This window comes from Magnolia sinica, chromosome 4 (genome assembly GCF_029962835.1).
Source record: "Magnolia sinica isolate HGM2019 chromosome 4, MsV1, whole genome shotgun sequence".
In the NCBI taxonomy this organism is placed as follows: Eukaryota; Viridiplantae; Streptophyta; class Magnoliopsida; order Magnoliales; family Magnoliaceae; genus Magnolia; species Magnolia sinica.
In genome coordinates, this window is record NC_080576.1 from 99,784,831 (window position 1) to 99,809,509 (window position 24,679).

Sequence of the window (24,679 nt, forward strand, 5' to 3'; positions counted from 1 at the left end):
TCCAGTGCACAAACCTGATATTTTTTTCTGACCTAAGGACATTGAAGATTCTTCAAACTTTATTTCATCTGAAAAAAAATGCAGCTTCTACATATACTGCGAATTGGCACCTGAGCAGTGTTCATGATGGTGCAGGACCAGGCCATCGCTATTATTACTGAGCTATGTGAAGCCAACAAGTCAAAAGCAATTCAGCCCAATATTCAGGATTTGTGTTTGATGCTGCTGCAAGCATTGGAGATGGCATTGTACTTGGAAACGTGTGTGTCCCAGACATGCGGAATCAGACCCGTATTAGGACGCATTGAAGACTTTTCGAAGGAAATCAAAGCATTGATACAAGGTATCACAAAACAAAATGGTTTCTTCTGCAGTTCCCTTTTCCTTCCATAGCGTTCGCTCTAGGGATGCCTTAAAGAGCCAGTTTGGGCGGCGATTGTGGAGAAACTATTCACTAGTTCTGTGGGGCCCAGGTACCAGCTGGGCGGGCATTGTCGCTCTTGCAGGATCACACGCTGCCCAATGAATCATGGAATTCCTTTTGGAGATTCCATTGTTAGCGTTGTGCAGGCCATGACCCTGCAAATGAAAATTGCAGTACTGCGGGCCCCGCCGAATTCAGGATAAAAGATCGATCCAAACAAGGCCAAATATGGATATGTTTTATATGAATCTGATGGTTCTGTCTTGTCTTGTTGGTGTTTGCAGTGGCAGAGAAGCATGCATATTTAAAAGCAACCCTCAAGTCATTGAAACAGATAATAGCACTTCTGTACCCAGGATTGCTGCAAACTGAGGGTATCATGTGATACTAGTGTATGTGATCCATCCTACTCTGTAACATTTAATTGAGTGAAATATCTGTTTCTTGTCAACCCTACGGCATCTTCCAATCTCTTCGAACTTGTTGCGAACTGTGGTTGCATCATTGATGTCCATGGTAATCATGGAATCTTGTCCTATGAAGCTTGAAGTCCCTACAAAAGAGTGGGATCTCTACAGATCATGTGAGCAAAGTTCTTGAAGCAGAGCCCAATCGACACCCAGATTCTTATTTCACACTCCACAATGTGATAATCCGGACACTTTTTATCTTGACAAATGTTGCTCATCAAAGACCTCATAGCTCATCAGAGTCTAGACAAGCAGATGGTAAGGATCTTCGGTTGATGGTGATCATGGAATCTTGTCCTACCATGCTTGTAGTCCCTCCAAAAGAGTGGGATCTTTATAGATCACATAAGCAAAGGCACTTGAAGCAGAGCCCCCTCGATATACTGATTCTTATTTCACACTCCATGTGGTCATTCAGACCCCTATAATCCATACAAATCTCGCTCATTAGTCTCGACAAGTGGACAGGATGGCCTTCGAACAATCCTTTATGGAGTTTTTTTTCAGGCATGATCAATCCATGCTGGGATATGACACTCCGCTAGCAGAAAAAATGCAGGCCCCTATAATCCATACAAATCTCGCTCATTAGTCTCGACAAGCGGACAGGATGGCCTTCCAACAATCCTTTATGGAGTTTTTTTCGGGCATGATCAATCCATGCTGGGATATGACACTCCTTTCGCAGAAAAAATGCAGGCCCCTATAATCTATACAAATCTCGCTCATTAGTCTCGACAAGCGGACAGGATGGCCTTCGAACAATCCTTTATGGAGTTTTTTTTTGGGCATGATCAATCCATGCTGGGATATGACACTCCGCTAGCAGAAAAAATGCAGGCCTTGGTCACTATGAACACAGGCGTGCCCCCGCCAACTTGTGATTCACGTGCAAGATTCAAGCCTGTTCATTGAAGATGGGCTTTTTAAGTGTGCCCCACTTAATGAGTCAGATCCAGGTCGTTCATCAGGTAGGAGCACCCATGCTTGTTGAAAGTGGACTTGGGAGTCATCTTTTCTCACAGACCGGTCACTTGATGAGTGGACCAGTCTAAATTTTGGGCTGGCTACCTTTATTATTAATGGCATGGAACTCACAAACGTGTGCTGTATTATGAATTTTGGTTTGATCATCATGAATTTTGGTCAAGGATTGTGATTGCCTGGTTAGACTTATGCTAGGTGAATATATGGACCATTCATGATATTACATTTTCATCCGCTGCTGGGCTTTTCTTCCGTGAAGACGACAACATATCATGCAACAACACTGAGAAGAAGAACAAAGAGAAAACAGAAATTTGATTGTGCTATGTCCAAAAATATTACAATCTAGAGAACACTCTTGACCATGCACTTGCAGGGCCATGGTTTACTGAACCAGACTCCTGGCTGATACCCCTCAATGGATGGACCATGTCCTAAAAATCTCCTTCATATCCTGAACTTTCAATTTTTATTCTGCAAATTGATGGTTGAGGATGGAGGAGAAATTGCTATTGTTAGATATTTCAACCGTGAAAAAAGCTAGAGGATTGGGAGCTAGGATCTTCGACTAAAAATCTCCTTCATATCCTGAACTTTCAATTTTTATTCTGCAAATTGATGGTTGAAGATGGAGGAGAAATTGCTATTGTTAGATATTTCAACCGTGAAAAAAGCTAGAGGATTGGGAGCTAGGATCTTCGAATCTGTATGTTCCATCCATCAAGGGCCCACTCAACAAATGGTCTGGATCACTTACCCATGGCTCTGTTGTTCGTACGTATGTCCTCAAAACGCACCCTCATGTGCCCATTTGAGAAACGTCTATAACAAAATCCTATACATTCCTTTGTTTCTACATGTATGATACATCTCGTTCTATTTATGATCTGATACTCCTTTTAGAAAAAGCAAGGTCATATATATCATAGACAATCCACCCTTCATCATGCCTTCTTTAAGATGGGATGATCCCCTGCCTTCGATCTATTTTCTCCCTCTGGGACGGTTGATGAGCTTCATATGGGTTTACCTGCAAAAAAAGAGAGAGAGAGAGAGAGAGAGAAAAGAAAAGGTGGGAATGACTTTTTCTTTGCACCAGCCCATCACAGGTGACAGGCTTTACCCGTAGAATTCTTGACCCAAAAGCCAGGCCTGTTTGCTCATTAAGTGGGCCACGCACATGTACAAAAGAAATGGGCGATTGCAAATAAATGGACGCCTGTCAAGAGAAATTACTAACAGTCCACATTCGAAGTAAAATGTCTGGCCTGATTTTTGGGCCAGGGCATTTCATGGTGGGCTTCAGCAGATGAATGTCCTAGATCTTTCACACGTGTGCCACAAACCCGTCCATCCATTTCACACTGCCAAGTATACTAAAAAGAAGAAAAAGAATGGATCAGATGCACTCTGCCCAAATATCAATCGAGAGAATTTCAGGATTGATTTTGGGCTGTAAATCCCAAAATGGGACTCTCACCGTTTGGATGCCTACCACCACCAATATCCAATCCAATTGTGATTTGGTGCACATCCAAACAGCACCTGAGAGATCTATTAAATGCCTAGAAGGCTCCGGAGGTTATGTGTCGCATGGATATCAATCCCTCCTACTTCACCACTGCAACTGGTTTTCGGCCTCGGTGAAAATTTCGGCAACGGCAAACTGTCCGGAGGTGGAGATTGCACACAAACAGAACCGGAAAACCACTCCGATTCGACGTTGACTACCGGCTGACTTTTCACAAAAGAAGATTTTAGTACCTCCGAAACTTCCTTTGGAAGATCAGCCGGGTCTGGACCCAGTCGATCCGTCGATGCGATGATCAAGGACTCGGTCATGATCATCCACCGTTGGTCTTTTCTTGAATGATGATCGGAGGTTTTAAGACGCTTCGTAGTGGAATTTCGGTCTTTGGTTAGACCAAGTTTCCGACTGGCCTGATTACGAGAAATGCTTTGATTTGAGAAGGAATTGGAGTGGTTTGTGAAATTGTAAGCTTTGGCATTGCCATTTCTCTTTGGAAATCTGTTTTGATTGGCTTCCATTTGCATAGGAGGCGCTGAGAATTGAATATTTCTACGAAGAAAGATTCGAATTTCAGAGAGATTTGAGAGGTTTTGGGAGGATTTTGCGGAGTGAAAAACTAAAATAAATTTGAATTTTGAAAACGAGATGAGAGAGTGAATCTGATTCAAGGAATTGCAATCTGAAATGTCTAAAGAGATTTTAGCCGTTGAAAATCTTGAATTTTTTTTTTTCAAAAACACCAACAAAAAAGAGAGGTCTGTTTAGGTCTGGCATTTCATTTCATATGTTTTGAACTGCTTCTTATAGTGTGGAGGCTCCAACGGCTACTTCTTTTTTTCTTACTTGAATGTGGTCTCTCTCTATTTCTTTCTTGAATTTCTTTATTAGAGAAGGAGCCTGGGTAGTGCGAAATCTGCACCGTTCATCTGATGGACCTGCTACTGTTTATGTTGTTGGGGTGATCTGCATCTGGGTGAAGAAATTGACAGTGGAAAAATTGACCAAAGGTCCACATGTAACAGAAAGTTGTGGCCAATGTGATGAACGGCTTGATTGACGCACGTGCTTCATGAGCGAGAGTAGGATTGAAATGGCTACTATCTCTTTTCAGAGAAAGGATCCAGTGCTCTCAGGGCACTGTAAGTTACCGTGCTCCTAGTTGCATTGGTTTGCTTGGATGGTCCAATCCACTGATCTGAACTGTCCATTAAGTCAATAACACATTCAATAGATTATCTTTAAAAAATTCGAACTGACCCTATGATCCACTCCATCCTTTCTTTGGATTTATTTTCTATAGCCATCCATTTTCCAAGTATGGATGGGATGGTTACAATTGCCTAAAATATGATTCTTTAAAATCATAAGCAATCCATGATGACCATTATTAAATAGATGGATCGAAATCTTGATTGAACCCATTTTTGAGTAAATCATTCTTGACCCTTTGATCGAATGGCTAACGTTTCTAAGACCTTTGTGATGCCTGCACGGTAGCCCAACGGTCTAGATCAATGGATCGGACTATCTAAATGTCCTAACGCAACTAGGAGCAGGGGCGCGGATTAGATACTGACAAGGTCAGCAGCCAAATCGCTACTGAAGTGACGTCACCAAGCTCTGTAGACCCCACCATGATGCATGTGTTCCATCCATACCGTCCATCCATTTGTAGAGATCGTTTTATGGCATGAGAAAAATAATGAGATAGATCTACAGTTCAAGTGGACTCCACCGTAGAAAACAGTGGGCACAGTGACATGTATGACCTATTTCATTCTTTTTCTTATGGCATAAAACGTTCTTTAGAAATTGTTGGACGGTATGGATAGAACACACATCATGGTGGGTTCTACAAAGCTTGGTGACGTCACTTCATCTAATCCGCGCCCCTAGGAGCAGTATCTCTCCTCTTTGGTAAAAGACAAGATATATAAAGTTAAGATTGGGTCTCACGCATCGTGTGGTAGGTGGGAGCGCATTAGGTGCCGCCTCGGCCCCACTCACGATGGTGCGTTCTTTAAGGTGTGGCCCACATTGATGCATGCATTCTATATCCCTTCCGTCCATCCGTTTTTATCCTATTATAGCATGAGATCAAAAATAAATTATATCCAAATCTCAAGTGGACCATACCTTCGGAAACAGTGGTGACTGAACGCCCCACCATTAAAAATTTTCTGGGACCCACTGTAATATTTATTTCCATCTAACCTGTTGATACGATCACAGAAAAGTGGATTAAGGAAAAACAAAATAATCTTGATCTAAAACCTTTGTGGCCCATAAAATAGTCTTGATGGTCAATCGCCACTGTTTCATATGTTATTTGCATATGAGACTTAGATCTGCTTCATTTTTGGGATCGTGCCCTAAAATAATCTCGGAAAAACAGATGGACGGAGTGGATGTAGAATAAATGCATCATGGTGGGACCCATGATATGTGCCTTACTGTATTGGGTTCGGCCGGGGTTGCACCTAATCTGCTCCCGTGGCAGATTTAGCCGTTGCGTAGGTCATCGGATTCCGTGTCAGCTTTGTATTTGAAGTATAGACCAGGAATAGTAGATGTACCTCTCTCTCTCCTCAAATTATATTTAGAAAATATTGTTGTTGATCGTGACCGTTTGTATTTGGACCACCTAAACTTTGTCTTACATGACAAAATTTTGGCGATTAGAATGCTGTCTCCACTTATTTCTTTGGGTTTTTCTAGTTAAATATGAACCATTCATATAATCTATTTTGAGGGCCATTGATGGGATACCTATCCTCATCAATCCATTTCCATTTTCAAAAATAGCATATTCAAATTGTGGCCCACCAAATCAATAGCCTAGATTATTTCTTTAATAGCCAAGTAAATCGTGAGGAGGCAGCTGTGTATAAGCTCCCCGGAGAGCTGCATATTAAGCATTTACTCGTGAGAAATTTGGGACTGTGGACCCCACCTTTCATCCAGCAGGTTTTATGAAGCAATACAAACTTCGTTTGAAAACTTAGACCTGCTCGTACGGTCAGCGAATTTGAGGACGAAGATACCCCTCCTGTCACGGAAACGGATTGGGTACTCCCCCTGCCACCAGTCGGACGGTCGGTGGTCTGTGGGCCCCACCATGATGTATGCTTTTCATCCATGCCGTCCATATATTTTTCCACATCATTTTATGGTATGAGACTAAAAATGAGGTATATCCAAATCTCAAGTGTACCACATTACACGAAACAGTGTTGAATGAGCGTGGACTATTAAAAACTTTTTGGGGGCCATAAAACTTTTTGGAGGCCCACTGTGATGTTTGTGAGAAATCCTCCCCGTCTGAGTTCATTCATAGGGTCACAAAGACCTGAATGAAGAGGAAAAACAAATTTTGTAATGATCCAAAACTTCTATAACCCCTAAAAGGGTTTCAATGGTAGACGTTCAATTCCCCGTTGCCTTTTACAGTGTGGTCTACTTGATGGTTAGATCTATCTTATTTTTCGTTTCAAGCCTTAATATGAGCTCGCAAAATAGATGGACGGTTTGGATATAACACAGACCTCATGATGGGACCCACAAAGGAAATGTGATTTTGGAAAGCTGGTTTCCCTAATGCTACGGATTATAACCGTAGCCCCAGCTTTTTCGATATGTCCTTTGATATATATCGAAGGTATTTTAATATGTACTTCGATATATCGAAAGTCTTTCGATATTATCGAAAAAGGTTCAGAATTGTACAGCGAATTTGTCTCAAAAATCCTGCAATTTTTGATACATAGGAAGAGTATTCGATATGTATCGAAGGTGATTTTACTTATAGCTTAGGATTATAACCACAGCCATAACTAGTCTATGCAAATTTTTTATTTATTTTTAATTATTTTTTATTTTTTATTTTTTTTTTTTTACATCGAGAACTTTATTCTACCTACAATTTTCTCTAATACATATTTATATAAATATGTATATATAAGCATATAAAAAAAATTTCTTTCTTTTTTTTCATTTCGTTCTTTATTCATTTAACAAGAATATCTTCTAAACCAAAATTAGTTACTTGACGTACTGTATGTGATTTTGGGGTAAGAGAAGCTACTTTAGCCAACTAACCTAATTATTTTTCAAGATTCCATCAGGTCGATGGTCGAAAATCAGTGGGCCAAACTAGAAATTCAATGAGGCAAACTATAAATTGAGCGGGGCAAACATGAAATTGAGCGGGGCAAATATAAAATTAAGCGAGGCCAACAAGAAATTCAGGGAGGCAAACATGAAATTCAGCGGAGTAAACTAGAAATTCAGCGGGGCAAACATGAAATTGAGTGGGGCAAACACGAAATTCAGCGAGGCAAACTAGAAATTCAACGGGGCAAACATGAAATTTAGTGGAGCAAACTAGAAATTGAGTTGGGCAAACTAGAGATTCAGCGGGGCAAACACGAGGTCTGTGTTAGGGACCGAATGCATTTTATATAGGGTAGTGGCTATGAGAGAGAGTTCTGTAGGTCTTATCATGGGGTATGTGTTATATCCAGATCGTACATCCATTTGGGGAGCTTATCTTAAGGCTTGAAATGAAAAATAAGACAGATCTACCTATCAAGTGGACCACACTGCAAAAACCAGTAGAGGATTAAATGTCTACCATTGAAACCCTTTTTGGGGTCACAGAAGTTTTGGATCAATATAAAATTTGTTTTTACTCTTCATTCAGGTGTTTGTGACCTTATGAAAAGATTGGATGTAAAATAAACATTACGGTGGACCCTACAAATTGTTTAACGGTGAAAATCATTATTGCTGCTACTATTTATGGTGTGGTCTAGATGATCTTTGGATATGATTCAGTTTTTGGATAATGCTCTAAAATAATCTAGATATAATAAATACATCACTGTGTGGCTATGTAACTTTGATCTCCTTTGAACCGTTCGTACAACTTGGAGATCGAGGAGCGTCAGTGCTCCTCTTCTAACAACACGTACATACAGCAGCTGTACACCAGCCAATCAGCTTCCCTCTCCGGCACAACACACGATCGTTTGAGGCGCTGACATCTTAAGAAAGCCTAACGATGGATTAGGTACTGCCCTACCAATTCTGAGCTCCAGACAGACTAGTGCTCCTAAGCCTAACATGTTTATTTGTCATCTAACTGGTTCATAAGGTCTCTTAAACATTAATGAAAGGAAAACACAAATATATTTTGTTTCCCACTATTTGCCCCGCTCAATTTCATGTTTGCCCCACTGAAATTTATGTTTGCCCCGTTGAATTTCTAGTTGGCCCCACTCAATTTCATGTTTACCTCGCTAAATTTCTCGTTTGCCCTGCTCAATTTCATGTTTGCCCCGCTCAATTTCTCGTTGGCCCTACTCAATTTTATGTTTGCCCCGCTCAATTTCTAGTTTGCCCTGCTGAATTTTATGTTTGCCCCGCTCAATTTCCAGTTTGACCGCGAAGTGATTGAATGAATTTTTGACCATCGACCCAATGGAATCTTGGAAAATAATTAAGTTTGTTGGCTAAATTAGCTCCTCCTACCCCAAAATCAAATGTGGTATGTTAAGTAAATCATTCTAGCTTTGGAGATATGCTTGTTAAATAAATAGACAAAGAAATGAATTAAAAGAGATAAAAAAAATTAATTACTTATATATACATATTTATATAAATATGTATTGGAGAAAATTGTAGGTAGAATAAAGTTTCTATGTAAAAAAAAAAAAATTTTAAAATGCATAGACTGCAAGAGACTACAGTTATGGCTACGGTTATAATCCATAGCCATAGGGAAAACTACAGGATTTTTAAGGCAATTTTGCTGGACAGTTTTGGACTTTTTTCAATATATCAACAGACCTTCGATACATTTTGCAAAGGCAGGGCTATGGCTATAGCTACAGTTATAAACCGTAGCTAAAGGTTCCAGTTTTTTTTTTTTTTAGCGTTGTAATTCCCACCGCCTTTTGTGGGTCCCATCATGAGGTCAGTGTTATATCCAAACCGTCCATCTATTTGGCAAGCTCATATTAAGCTCAAAACATAAAATAAGACAGTTCTAACTATCAAGTGGACCACATTGTAAAAGGCAGTGAGGAATTGAACGTCTACCATTGAAACCCTTTTAGGGGTTACAAAAGTTTTGGATCATTATGAGAAAAAATTTTCCTCTTCATCCAAGCCTTTGTGACCTTATGAATAGATTGGATGGAAAATATATGTTATGGTGGGACCTACAAAATTTTTAACAGTGAAAACCAGTTTTCCCACTACTCTTTATGGTGTGGTCCAGTTGATCTTTGGATATGATTTATTTTTTTTGGATAATGCTCCGAAATGATCTCGAAATATGGATGAACGTTGTGGATATAATAAATACATAGCTGTAGGGCCATGTAACTTTGATCTATTTTGAGCCGTTTGTACAACTCTCGGATGGAGGAGCGTCAGCGCTCGTCTCCGAAAGTAAGGGACAGGTCTAACCTCCCAAAATAAGTTTGTATTGTCTCATAAAAACAGCTGGAAAAAAGGTGGGGTCCACAGTTCCAAATCTCTCTTTACTCTCGTTCTGGAAACGATAAGTTATTTGCGGGAGGACAGACTTCGGAGATAAATCACAACGATACACTTGCTATATTACTAATCTTGATCAAGATCATAACCGTTAATCATGTGTAAAATTAATTGGATATGTAATATAAAAAAAATAAGTTGTTTGTATCGAAATATATGCCCCACTTTGAATTCTTTTATTGCACAAGCCGTTCATTTTCTTTATGATCATCCGTTTGTTTATACTTAAGTATGGCTCACTTAATTAGTGTAACGGTCTGTTTTATACAACAGATCATATTTATGGTGGTCCTCACCAGATGAATGGCTCGGATCTCCATTGTGGTGGTTCTCACCAGATGAATGGCTCGGATCTCCTATTGGCATGCTATATTTGAAAATATTCAGCGATTCACCTTTCTCGTGGCGTGAATCACGCCAGTAATTTTTTTCGATGAGTGGATAAGGTGCTCAACAAAGTGACAGAAGCGTGAACGGTCACGTGACACCGCATAAAGGTGTGGGCCCCACTTATTATGCTCGTCACACGTGTTTCAAATACGTGCGGTCGTCCAAAACGTGTCGCCATCTTTGTTGATGCACAACCTGAAATCGTACTAATTAAGCGGTTTCTCCGGTTGAATTTGGACGAGCCATCCGTCCATTCGATGGCCACCGGATTCGACGGTTCGGATAATCTGATGAGTCTGGTTATCCAAACATGCTTCGTGCACAGCTGGATCATGTATATTTCAACGGCCTGGATTGACGTATTGTATAGTAGGTGTTGTTAAAGGAGTTGTGTGATACTCCACCAGTCGAGGGTGACAAATATCGCAGAGATTTTGAAAATATCGCGGTACTATTGCGATAAACCAAATGAACATTATTATCACGATATTTTTGAATCTCCAGTGATCTTAAAATATCTCTTTCTTCGCGATAATATCGCGATTGTAACTCGAAAAATAGGGAATATTTATTTGTTATGCAAAATTTTTTTTATTTTGTTAAATAATTTAAAATACATATTATTAAGTATTATATTTTCAGAGAGATTTTTGCAAATGTCCCGGGAAAACACTTAGGGCCTGTTTGGCCGGACCGATCCCACGGTATTAAGAGGGATGGGACCGGATATACATGACGAGCCAAATAGCCCCGGTGAACTTGTCTGAGATATAAGTAATCCCATGAATCTTAAAACAATCCACTGACATCACCATCATTACCTTAAGATTGATCTCATCCTTTGATTGGACGGATAAGGGAAAATCCTGAAATATGCCGGGCATGCCAAACAGACCCAGTGAGCTAGTCGCGGGATATAGCAATTCCATGGGATTTAAACCTATCCACTGACGCCACATCATTATCTTAAAATTCACCCCATCCCTCTTAATCCTATTGGATTCGCCCGGCCAAACAGGCCCTTAGAATCTGAAAATATCTCCAGAACTTTTCGAGAACGAGATTTTTCACCATGGTATTCACGCTGTCCATTTTTTAGTCTTCATCTAGACAGGATCTCTCGCTATCAATACTTTCGTAGTGGTCAGGCATTCAATAACTGTAAAGGACGCATGTTATGATCAGATCTGGACCTTTCATCTTGTGGGTCCTACCATGAATGGGACTTACCCAAAAATCATACTAATAAAGTGGTATATAGCCACTGATTGGAGGGCTATTGAATATTAGAATTTGTGGAAAGGTTGAACGGTTGGTTTTCAATGGGAAAAAAATCTTCAATCAGCGGCTAGGATTATCTGAACACTGTTAATATTGGCAAGTGGCCTATCCAGGGTGAAATATACGAAAAGTACGGATCTCATGCTTGTATCCCACGTGGAAGGGATCTTAAATGCTTGATAGTTCACATAGAGGCCTTTTAGCATAGGATGCTGCAGTCTCTTTTGTTGGTAGGCTTCTGTGTGAGGTTTACACAATTTGAAACATTGTGGTGGCTCATACTTCGCATGTGACACTCATGTGTAGTTATCCAGACCATCCAAATTTAGGATCCCATTGTGTTTGGAGCATATATTTAAAATCATACTGATCAGACAATCCTAATCATCTAATTAATGGGTATCAGATGGACGGTTAATTGCTCAATAGTTACTTGTCTAAATTCAAAGGGGAAAATCAGATTGTAATTATATTATCGTTACAAATTTTCATTTGTGCTCTATGCAGAAGTTTGGACGGTTTGGATTTTCTTAAAACTACTACATGCGTAAGTTTGAAAAGTCACCAAAATTATTTAAATGGTATAAAACGTGTACGCAAGAGTGCAATCCATTTCTATTTTGAATTCTTTTTGTATTTTCGGACCGACGCTGAAGATATTATAATAGCGGTAGTTATTTGATACTGTGGTAGCCTATGATAGTTGATACGCAGGCACTTAGATATGGTACACGTGGAATCTACAAACACAAATCAAACCGACTAAATTTTGAAAATCAATGTGACTAAGTTACCAAATAAATTTTATATGCATTTAACTATTCTAGCCTCTGATTTATAGACAGTTGTTTGCTGAAAGCCATTTGGTATTTTTTTCATTTTCAACCGTCCAAAAAATGCCCATCAATCTAATATCAAGATAAATAAATAAGTGTAATTTTTAATTATTGAAACATCTAAAATGGTGACCATAATTTATAATATTTAATTTAATTTAATTTAATTCCAAATATGCAAGTTCTAAGTAATTTTTAAATGCCTGAGTATCATCTACCACGCTCTGCCAGAGTTAGGGCTGTCAACGGGCCGGGCCTGGGGTTGGTCTTGGGCTCTTGGCCCCTATTTTGAAATGATTCGGGCCGGACTTATTAAAAATTCTGATTTTGCAGGCCCTAGCCGGGCCCATTGACACCCCTAGGCCCTAGCCAGAGTCTTTATAATGAAAAAATTACAAAAGACAATGATGTTCTGGCAGCTTATGGACATCCATACGCATGCATTCCACCACTGTCTGTTCAGGACTCTCGTATTTAAAATCAGACCGTCGAATTCAAGAGATGGACTGTAGATATACGACCCCATACTATCTAGATTAGTTGATGGACATCTGTTTCTTAAATATGGATCGCTAATCCTTTTAGATATTGACCGTCCATGTTTTGGCCCATAGGTTGTATGGTTAGAACCATACATTCAAATTGAATTCTGGATTATAATGGACATAGTGGATGACATGATTTGGACGGACTGGATTGAGTTCTGTCTTTGAAAGTGTAAAATAGTGGTGTGCATCCGTAGAGTTTCCGTGCTCGGCCTGTTTACTGATGAATGACTTCATCCTTGGAGAAATTTACGACTGTGGACCCCACCTTTTATCCATTCCATTGGGTATTCTTGAAGCAATACAAACTTAACATACGCACTTAGACCTCCTCGTACGGACGACAAATTTCAAGACGAAAATACCCCTCCTTTCCAAGGAAACGGATTGGGTACTCCTCCTGCCACCCGCCAATGGCGGATTGTCGGTGGTCTGTGGGCCCCACCATGATGTATTCTTTTCATCTATGCCGTCCATATATTTTTCCAGATCATTTTATGGTATGAGACCAAAAATAACGTATATCCAAATCTCAAGTGTACCACATTACAGGAAACAGTGTTGAATGAGCGTCAACCGTTAGAAACTCAGGTGGAGCCCACTGTGATGTTTGTGAGAAATCCTCCCCGTCTAAGTTCATTCATAGGGTCATAAAGACCTGGATGAAGAGGAAAAACAAATTTCATAATGATCCAAAACTTCTGTAAACCCTAAAAGGGTTTCAATGGTAGACGTTCAATTCCCCACTACCTTTTACAGTGTGGTCCACTTGATAGTTAGATCTATCTTATTTTTCGTCTCAAGCCTTAATATGAGCTCGCCAAATAGATGGACAATTTGGATATAACACAGACCTCATGATAGGACCCACAAAAGCAACATAGTAAAAAAAAAAAAATCACTCTGGCAGATTTTTTTATTATTATTTTTTTATTATTTTATTTATTTATTTTATATATATACAGGGAGAACTTTTTCTCCCTTACATTTTTCTCCAATACATAATTATGTAAATATGTATATATAAGTATATAAAAATATTTTCCTATCTTTTAATTCATTTCTTTGTCTATGTATTTAACAAGCATATCTCCTAAACTAGAATGATTTATTTATTTTTTACACACGCACGCACACCCCCACACACTCACACTAGTGGAATTTCACCACCTACGGATACTCAAATGCTTGACCGGGTGTTGAAACCTTTAAGAGTCTACCACCCGAGCGGGGCAAACTAAAAAAACAGCGGGACAAACTGAAATATGAGCGGGGCAAACTAAAAAAACAGCAGGTCAAACTGAATTATGAGCGGGGCAAACTAGAAAAATAGCGGGGGCAAACTGCATTATGAGCGGGGCAAACTAAAAAAACAGCTAGGCAAACTGAAATATGAGCGGGGCAAACTAGAAAAACAGTGGGGCAAACTGAATTATGAGCGGGGTAAACTAGAAAAACAGCGGGGCAAACTTCATTATGAGTGAGGCAAACTAGAAAAACAGCGGGGTAAACTAAAAAAACGGCAGGGCAAACTGAATTATGAGCGAGACAAACTAGAAAAACAGCGGGGTAAACTACATTATGAGCGGGGCAAACTAAAAAAATAGCGGTGCAAACTGAAATATGAGCGGGGCAAACTAGAAAAACAACAGGGCAAACTTAAGTATGAGTCTCAAGAAATTTTCCCTTTTTACAATTCAGGTAATGTTGCTACTTCCTTGTTGTGGAATTATCTAATCAATGATTATCGTGTGGTGATCCAGTCTACCATGGATGTGAATTTCCTTGAAAATCTCCCTGATTGGATGATAACAGTCATCCAAATATTTGTCCTAGTTTTTAGACACGTGGTGAATTGCTGTGTTTTTTTCTCGGTTGTCTATTTGTGGGCCGCATATTGATGACCTATTGCATTCAGATTGGGGAGGTTTTTGGAAAATCCAGATTGATAATGTAGGCTCCATAGTATCAATAGCAAAGATTGGTCGGCCATGGGCTCAAATGTATGGACCATGGTACAATGCATGGATGAGATAATTCCTCCCATCTTCTTGATACTAAAAAAAATAAAAAAATATATAAAAAATAAAAAATAAGAAGAAGAAAAAATACTATATGATCAATCAGCAATTGCAACAAGATTCTGTTTTTTTTTTTTTTTTTTTTAAATCTATTTATGTTTTCAGGTCACAAGATTCAAATGTGGAGGATTCTCAATTGGGTTTATGATCAACCACAACATACTTGATGGGAAATCAGCAGCTGAGATGTTCCAAAACCTGGCCTCCATCTGCAGGGGTGAAGGCCTCAAGACTCATGTTCTCAACAATGACAGGACATGTATCAAAGCAAGAATCCAACCTCAGATCAAATACCCACACAAGGAATACACAAAGCTAACTGAAATAACTAACATTCCCTCCTCATTCACATCACCCAACCAACCTTCCTCACCCCAATCCCTCTTAAAAGTATCACACAATCACAGCCACAAACTTTCTCACTTCACACTTGAAATGATCACCACCCTAAAAAACAAGGCTATGATCAAGTGCTCAACTTTTGAGGCCATGGTGGCCCACCTGTGAAAATCAGTAGTGGATTGGTTGGAGGTTTATAAAGGGGTCCCTTCCACTTTAGATGGAAATTTTTATGTGTCAGCTTGGTGGAAGCTGCCCTTCCATGAGCTGGATTTTGGGTATGGGAGGCCCACCTATGGTGGCCCAGTTGTGAGTGGAATGGATGAGTTTGTGTTGTTGCTCTCTAATGGTATTAGGGTGAGGAGAGGTGGAGGTGTCAATGTATAGATGACCTTAAAACAAGAGAAGATGGAGAAATTCATGATGCATGTGTTTGAGATGTAGTCCTTTCCTTATATTTTAGATGTTGGTATACACGTGAAATAGGGTAGTGTCCTTGTCATGTGTATGAGTTGTACTGTAGTGAAAAGAGTACAAACTATAGTGTTTAACTATCAACTTTTTAGGTATCCTTGTATAATGGTTTGATTACAGTGGTTCACATCTTTGCACAGAATGCATAATTTTAAATTTTCACAAGTGGGAGACATTTTTGGGTGATGCAGAACAATTCATCGGTCAGTTGACTTCCACTGAGGATGTATCAAGGCACAAAGCGACATATATTCACTATAAAAGAATAAAATTTAAGAGATAGAGATTACTCGATTCGAACAAGTCTTGAATCACCTAAGCTATAAGCTTGAAACCCTACGAACGAATTAAAAAGCTCTTGATACCCCCTATTGCCGATTACACCCATATATATGCATGACATCTAGGTGAATCACAATCGAAATAGGAAATAAATCCCGCACTTATGCAATTTTGTGTAACTTTGTATGATCGTCCGATGAAACATTCGATGACACTTCGATGACATCGAACATCTTCGATGTTATCGAACTAACCAAAATGTTCTAGTGACTAAACATGTATTTTTCGAATTTTCTCGATGGCACTTCGATGGGACTTTGATATCATCGAAGGTTCGTCGATGGCATCGAACCTCTTTTGATAGCTTTGAGCATGACACTAAAAGTGCCCAGTAACAAATCGTGAGATTTCCGTATTTTTCCGATGGCTTTGAACAACTGCCAATGGCATTGAATAGCTCTTGGTGGCATCAAATGGTCTGTCGATAGCATCGACTGACCTTATTGCTGAAAGATTTGATACATCAACAACATATGTCGCCTTGTATCAGGCTTTTCAGGATGATATGGAATGATATGAGCCGAATGGTTGATGGATGACATTGGAAGACAATACTTTAAAGCTTAAACTCGTTTTTTAATTTAGATGAATAGGTGTAGTTTAGAAAAAACAGTAGGGCAAACTTAAGTATGAGCAGGGCAAACTAGAAAAACAGCGGGACAAACTGAAATATGAGCGGGGCAAACTAGAAAAACAGTGAAGCAAACTGAATTATGAGCGGGGCAAACTAGAAAAACAGTGAGGCAAACTGCAGGTATGCCATGTACGGTGGAAGAATTTCCTTCATTTTTTAATCAGTGTTGTACTAAAAAAAAAAGAGAAAATGGACTTTATTATTACACACTGTCAGCATGGCGATTCATATATAGATGTAGCAATTATATATGGCATAGGCAAATAGTAAAATTATGTTTGCAAAAATGACGATTCATATGCTTGACCCGCTCATTTTCATGTTTGCCCCGATCATATTTCTGTTTGCCCCGCTAATTTTCTGGTTTGCCCCGCTCATTTTCATGCTTTCCCTACTCATTTTCATATTTCCTCCGCTGGTTTTCTTGTTTCCCCCACTCATTTTCATATTTTCCCCGCTAATTTTCTAGTTTACCCCGCTCATATTTCAGTTTGCCCTGCTGTTTTTCTAGTTTGCCCCGCTCATACTTCAGTTTGTCTCGCTATTTTGCTAGTTTGTCTCACTCATGTTTCAGTTTGCCCCGCTGTTTTTCTAGTTTACCCCGCTCATACTTCAGTTTGTCCCGCTGTTTTTCTTGTTTGCTCCGCTGTTTTTCTAGTTTACCCCGATCATACTTCAGTTTGCCCCACTATTTTTCTAGTTTGCCCCGCTGATTTTCATGCTTGCCCCGTTCATTTTCATGCTTGCCCCGCTAATTTTCATGGGTGATTTCGTCATGTATAAACCACATAGTTTCCTTGTTTGGATAAAACTTTTGTTTTAGAGTTTTTTGGGTCTGAATCTTTCTTTCTGCTCCCAATTGGTAATCCAGGCCAGTCATCAATGGGTCGTACCATGAACCAAATTTTTTCCAAATTTTCTCTTGTAAGTAAATCATTCTAATTTAGGATTCTTACTCTTGCTTGGGTGGTAGACTCTTAGGAGTTTCAACACCCAATCAAGTATTCGAGTATCCATACATGGTGAAATTCCACTAGTGTGAGTGCATGGGGGTGTGTGTGCGCGTGTGTAAAAAAAAAACAAAAAAAAAAAAACATTCTAATTTAAGAGATATGCTTGTTAAATAAATAGACAAAGAAATAAATTAAAAGATAGAAAAATATTTTTATATACTTATATATACATATTTACATAATTATGTATTAGAGAAAAATGTAAGGAAGAAAAAGTTCCCTCCGGAAAAAAAAAAAAAAAATTCTCCGCCAGACAGCCGCGGCACCACCGTTGTGCTTTTTTTTCTTTTCTTTGCTAGGTTGCTTTCGTGGGTCCCATCATGAGGTCTGTGTTATATCCAAACCGTCCATCTATTTGGTGAGCTCATATAAAGGCTTGAGACAAAAAAATAAGATAGATCTAACTATCAAGTGGACCACACTGTAAAAGGCAGTGGGGAATTGAACGTCTACCATTGAAACCCTTTCAGGGGTTACAGAAGTTTTGGATCATTACGAAATTTGTTTTTCCTTTTCATCCAGGTCTTTGTGACCCTGTGAATGAGCTCAGACGGGGAGGATTTCTCATAAACATCACAGTGGGCCCGACCTGAGTTTCCATTGCCGGACCGTCTGTCAGCTCTCGTCTCTGCACGGCAGCATGAGGAAGGCAGGGGTATTTTCGTCCTCAAATTCGGTGTCCGTACGAGGAGGTCTAAATGCGTATGTTAAGTTTGTATTAGCTCGTAAAAACCACTGGATAAAAGGTGGGGTCCACAGTCGTAAATATCTCCCATTCTTGTGGGCGCACATATTCGCTGTATCAGGCTAGGATGAGGCCCACCTTGATGTATATTATTTATATCCACACCGTCCATCCCGTTTTTTTAGAACATTTTAGCACGTAATACTAAAAGTTAAACGGATCCAATTCTAATTTTGACTACACCAGAAGAAACAGTGGTGATTAAACGCTCACCATTAAAAACTTCCTAGGGGCCACCGTAATGTGTATTTTCAATCCAACCTTTGATAAGATCTCACAGACCCGGGTGAAGGAACATCACAAATAAAACCTTGATCCAAAACTTCTGTGGACCCCAATAAGTTTTTAATGGCAGGGGTTCATTCACCACTGCTTCCTGTGATATGATCCACCTGACATTTGGATCTACTTCATTTGTTGGGTCAGTTCTAAAATGAGCTCGAAAAACAGATGGACGGTATGGATATAAAACATGAAAATCGAGGTGGTCCCCATAGTCACGGAACCACCGAAGTAGGTAGTTCCCTTGATCCACCGAATCCGCTTCCTTTTTTGTCGTGTCTCCATCACGTCAACGGCACGTATCACCATAACATGTTCCCCACTTGTACGGACACGAAGCACTAGGAAATAACTATAGATCGCTGAATCGCGGGACATGTAATTGGATAGTCCACAGTCCGGTGTGTGCCTTTCTTGGAGAGAACTGATCCTCATCTGGCCCAAAAATTCAGGCCGGTCGCTCATCAGATGGGCCACACCACAGGAGACGGTCTGACTCAACATGCAGGTGTGGACCGTCTAGATAGTCGATGAGCCTAGTTTTAGAGAATGGTGATCTTTGTGGTGTGGCCCACCTTTTTCATTGTATGGATTGCATGTCCGACGGATGTGGCACGTCAGCGGGAGAGATGGTAGGGTATCACAAGTTGGACCGTTGAATGTGGGTGATGAGCTCCTTTCTTTAACCGTAACCGATAGAGTCAATCCAAACCGTCCAATTTTAAGGATCTAACTTGTATGGCCTTCCGGAAATACACTTACGGAGCGATCCTAGCCATCAACTCGTAATCATCAATCAATCACAAGAAAATGGAGAGTGGTTCACATTCAACGGCTGGTATCTGATAGTTTTGATAGTTAGATGGAAAGAGTTTTAGATATGCTCCGTCCAGCAGTACCTCATATGGACGGTTATATTTATGTACGGGGAGATGTACGGTAAGCCAGACCAACCCAAATATGGTATAGTCATTTTCCCACGGACACATGGCAGCGCGATGTATGGATCGGGTCTCCTCACGGACGCGGATTTCCAGCGAAAGCCTTTCGCAGGAAGTTCCTGCACTGGGAACGCAGATGGGGCCCACCGTAATGTTTGTCGGGAATCCACTCCGTCTATCCGTTTTGTGAGCTAATTTTAGGAAATTATACCAAAATTGGATAGGATCCAAGACTCAAGTGGCCGTACTAAAAGAAAATTTTATTTAGCCAAATTCCTACCGTTGAAACCTCCCTGGGTTCGACAGTGATGTTTACATGCCATCCACACCGTTAATAACATCATTCCTACTGGGATGAACTGAAAACACAAATATTATCATGATTCAAAATTTCTGTGGCCCCACAAATATTTCAACTGTGGAAGTTTAATTATCACGTTTTCGGCGCACTTGAGCATTGGATACGATTCATCTTTGGCCTGATGTCCTAAAATGAACTCACAAAATGGATGGACGGTGAGGATTTCTCACAAACATCCCAGTGGGCCCCACATGCGTTCCCAGTGCAGGAACTTCCTGCGAAAGGCTTTCGCAGGAAATCCGCGTCCTCTGCTCACGTACTGACACCTGTACTGATAGCTTAAATTGTACAAATAAATCCCACCATCTATCCATTACTTCTTCTTTTTTTACAGTTTATCCCACTGCATTTTTTACCGTCAGCAGTTTGGTTTTACACCGTTAATTTCATGGCCACCGATCAGACGTATAAGATTTCGTAATAGATTCTTTTTTTTTTCACATAAACCATCCATGATATGGACCTGCATATGGACGGATTTGATGAATATCTAACTGCTACGTGTACTATATAAAGATGGCTGTACCATATTTCTTATTCTTCCGGCTCCACTGTATCATCTCTCGGGCATTAATACAACGTGGTGGATTTATCACCATCATCAGCTTTTCGGTGGATTGTGTCGGCAGCGCTTGAAAAATTAAAAAACATCACGTTTGGTATATGTTCTAATCCATACACATGCACTTCATTACGATAACCGTGGATCTTCTATACCTCAATCCAAACCATCCAAAAGATGGTCCATGAGGAATTATTGGGCAATATTACATATGATTATCCATCTGGTTTTAAAAACATGTATGATATGTTCTACTTACAAGGACGGATTGGGTGTGTACACACCTCATACTCTATTACATAACACACCTACAGAAGCTAGATTTTTTACAGCAAAATTACTGAGGAATCTATATATTATATATTACATTTTTTTAATGCAAAATTACAGAGGAATTTATTTATTACGAAGAAATTACAAAAATGCCTTCATTTTTTCTTTTAAAAATTGGAGAAACTCAATATTTGTGGGGCCATGTGTTATTTGTATAACATCCAATACGTTAAACATATGGACCTCACCGTGGTAATAACATATGCAAAACATGAGGTTAATCAAATTAGCAAATGAGATACATTTAAATTTAAATTGAGATGTTTTGAATGGTGTGTTTTATTTTATTTTTTAATGAAGTGGCCCACCTTACTATTGACTGTTCTTTAATAATAATGTTGGTCTGCAGCTGTTGGACGGATTAGATGTGAGATATATGCCATATATTCGCAACTTTTGATCTTTTGCTTTGCTGTAAAGAAAAGCTGAAGAAGGTAGGAATGTAATTTCTCCTCTTAAAAATTAAACATGCGGGGAATATCCGTTACTGTACGCACTGTTCGGTAAAATCCACCTCCAAGAGAAAATTTGCAGTAAAATTCGGACAAGTTATTTGATACTCTGCCAGCGTGTGATACTTGATACGCTGGCACTTAGAATTATCTACGTGGCTGACACTGACTTAAAATTAAACCGCCTAAAAATTATGTAATCCACGGTAAACTAAAGTCAGAATCCTAAAATTAGACTTGTTTGCTCAAATAAGGCCGTTGGATTTTCTAGCTGTATAATGAATTTCACTAATCCAATAGATATATCATTAAATAAATGCATTTTCTTCTGGTTCATCGCACATCTAAATTGAGGCACACAGTTCCAGTTTATCGAGAATTAATTAATTGTATTCTAATTGAATAACATTTCAGTTGCCTGTGTATCATCTATCACACCCTGTCGAACACTGATGCGTAGGATTTGTTCGGATGGTAAGTTATTTAAGATAAGTTATGTATTTTTAAGTAACTTAACTTGGTTTCTACTTAATTAGCATATAAGTATGTTTGGTAAGTATGTACACCCAGATCCATAGCTCAATTGGGAGACTGAGTGGAAATACCTCGTTTTAAACACCCGTAATGTTACAACCGTAGAGCCCATTTAATGTATGGGTTAGATTTTATTTTGTCCATCTGTCTTGCCAGTTAATTTTAAAATATTGGCTTAGCAATGAGCTAGATTCATATCTCAAGCAGACCACACGATGGGAAATAGTGATGATTAAACGCTCGCCATTAAAAACCTGCAAGGGCCCCGTAATGTTTATTTTACATCAACCTGTTGATAAGTTCACATGGACCACGATGAAGGGAAACACAAAGACCAGCTTGATCCAAAACTTTTGTGCCCCAAGAAGATTTTAACGGTGGGTGTTTAGTCACCATGTTTCTTATGGTGTGGTTCACCTCAGATTTTAATCTGCCTCATATTTGGGCTCATGCCCTAAAATGAGCTGGCAAAATGGAAGGCATGGATATACAACAGACAAATGAAGGAGGGTCGATGATCATTGCATGCCTCAACTAGTTGGTTGCCCCACTAACCTAATCTGCTTGGCTGGCTGGAAACCCATCGGTGGGTGACCCCAACTCCAAGTGCCTAGGTTATGTTTCATAGAAATCCACTCTCTCCATTCATTTTACCACATCATGTTAGGATGTGGACCCAAAAATGACGCAGATCCAAAGTTTCAACCAGCTACATTGAAGGAAACAATGGAGATTAACCAACCACCATTTAAATCTTCCTGGGCCCCTCTATGCTGATTATATGACATCAAAACCGGTCATGAGGCCATTCCCACACCCATAAGATCATATGAAAAAATTGGAAGATAGGTGGATATTTCAAAAATCAATTTAGGCCTCGTGGCTATTTCAACAGGGGAGGTTCAATATCACTATTTTAAGTGGTGGGGCCCCTTGAGAGTTGGACCTATCTTATATTTGAGCCCGTGGCCTAAAATAAGTTGACAAAAATGGTGGACAGGGTCAATTTCTTAAAAATATCATGGTGGGACACTCCCTTTTTTGAGCTCCTCTGTTGGACGGTGGAAGTTCAATAACACCGTTTCAAGTTGCCTGGTCTACTTAAGTTTCGGATCTTCATTAACATCATGGTGAGCCATATAACATTAGGTGCAGTTTCAATAGTGGGTATTCAATACCACTATTATAAGTTGTGTGGCCCACTTAAGTGTTGGATCAACTCATATTTGGGCCTATCTCCTAAAATTTCCTAAAATGTGATGAATAAAATAATTGATTGAGTGGACTTCTCAAAAACATCGCAAGTTAATTTCCCCACATGGCACATCCATTCATCTGGATTTAAAGCGCACTCTCACACATGATAACATATTAAGTTACTTTTCATTAGTTAAAAAGTAATAAAATAAAACTTATGAAAATAAGTTATTTTATTTAATAAGCTACTTATTTAAGTTGATTAACAAAATTAACTTATTCAAGAAAAATAGCTTACAAATTTACAAAAGTTTTTTTTTTTTTTTTTTAAAAACTACTTTTTTTTGTGGTATCCAAATGGCCCCTTTGGATTTTTATTTTTATTTTTGGGTTGTGGACATACATGTGTGGCTCATGCCTTGGGGATCCAGACCATTGGTTAGTGTAGCCTCATTGTTGATGGACCATCTCCTGATAATATCATAGGAAAAATCTCACTGTCCCCGGTTTAACAGAAATAAAAGAAAATAGAAAAAGGAAGATGTGGTGAATGAACCATGACCTCGGGGATTCCCACCCATTGAAACTTTCATGAATGTGTGTAGGGCCTGCAATTTCGCATGACCCCTCATTCAAGTGGGGGACACCCAATGAATAGGCTGGATGTGTGAACTGTGGGCCCTATAAACAATCATGAAGGTTTCAATTGATGGATATCCACTCTCAAATGTTGTTTGTGATGTGGCTCATCTTAGTCATGGATTGGCCTGATTTATAGGCTCGTAGCCCACCATGGAATGATGCATCTAATTGATGGGATAGACATCCGACACACATAAGGCCTATAGAGCTCGACTTCATGGGAAGCTCCCGTCAGTTTAAGCTTTGAGCCAGAAATCAGCTCCATCTGGGTTATGGGATGTGCCAAAAATCAGTCATATCTATAACTCTGGTGTCCCACACCATCTAAAACTATGGAAAATCATGTCTAAAACATCTAAAGCATTTAGTGGACCCACCTAGGTTTTGGAGAGGCATGAAATTTGGTGCGGCCCCTCATCCAAGTGAGACACACACCATGGATGGGCTAGATATATAAACCACAATTTATCAGGCCTTAGATACAATCAGGAAGGTTTAAATGTGCGTGCATCCACTCTCTATTATTGTTTGTGGTGTGTCCCACCGAAGTCATGAATTCGCCTGACTTTTTGGCCCATGGCTCACCATGGAAGCTTGTATTTGATTGATGAGATAGATGTCCATCAAAAATCACAGTAGAGCAAAAGAGCTCAACGCCATAATACATTTTCCCACACACACACACACGGCTCACCATAGAAGCGTGTATTTGAATGATG

General features: G+C 39.5%; 1 protein-coding gene, 1 long non-coding RNA gene and 1 pseudogene across 4 annotated transcripts in view; 2 read left to right on the forward strand and 1 right to left on the reverse strand.

Annotated features, from left to right (window-relative positions):
- Nucleotides 1-875, forward strand: part of LOC131243494 (uncharacterized) — a 141,743-nt gene extending 140,868 nt beyond the window's left edge. For all 3 annotated transcript variants that reach the window (XM_058242884.1, XM_058242885.1, XM_058242886.1), the window contains 2 exons: nucleotides 136-343; nucleotides 709-875. In XM_058242884.1, coding sequence (XP_058098867.1) covers nucleotides 136-343; nucleotides 709-809 — 309 coding nt within the window. In that variant the 3' untranslated portion in view covers nucleotides 810-875. The remainder of the gene's footprint in view (nucleotides 1-135; nucleotides 344-708) is intronic.
- Nucleotides 876-2,698: 1,823 nt separating this feature from the next.
- Nucleotides 2,699-4,418, reverse strand: LOC131243495 (uncharacterized). The gene is made up of 2 exons (XR_009170098.1): nucleotides 3,646-4,418; nucleotides 2,699-2,911 (listed from the first exon to the last, which is right to left on the reverse strand). It is a non-coding gene; the product is annotated as an uncharacterized LOC131243495 (long non-coding RNA).
- Nucleotides 4,419-14,699: 10,281 nt separating this feature from the next.
- Nucleotides 14,700-15,892, forward strand: LOC131244237 (acyltransferase GLAUCE-like; annotated as a pseudogene).
- Nucleotides 15,893-24,679: the final 8,787 nt, after the last annotated feature.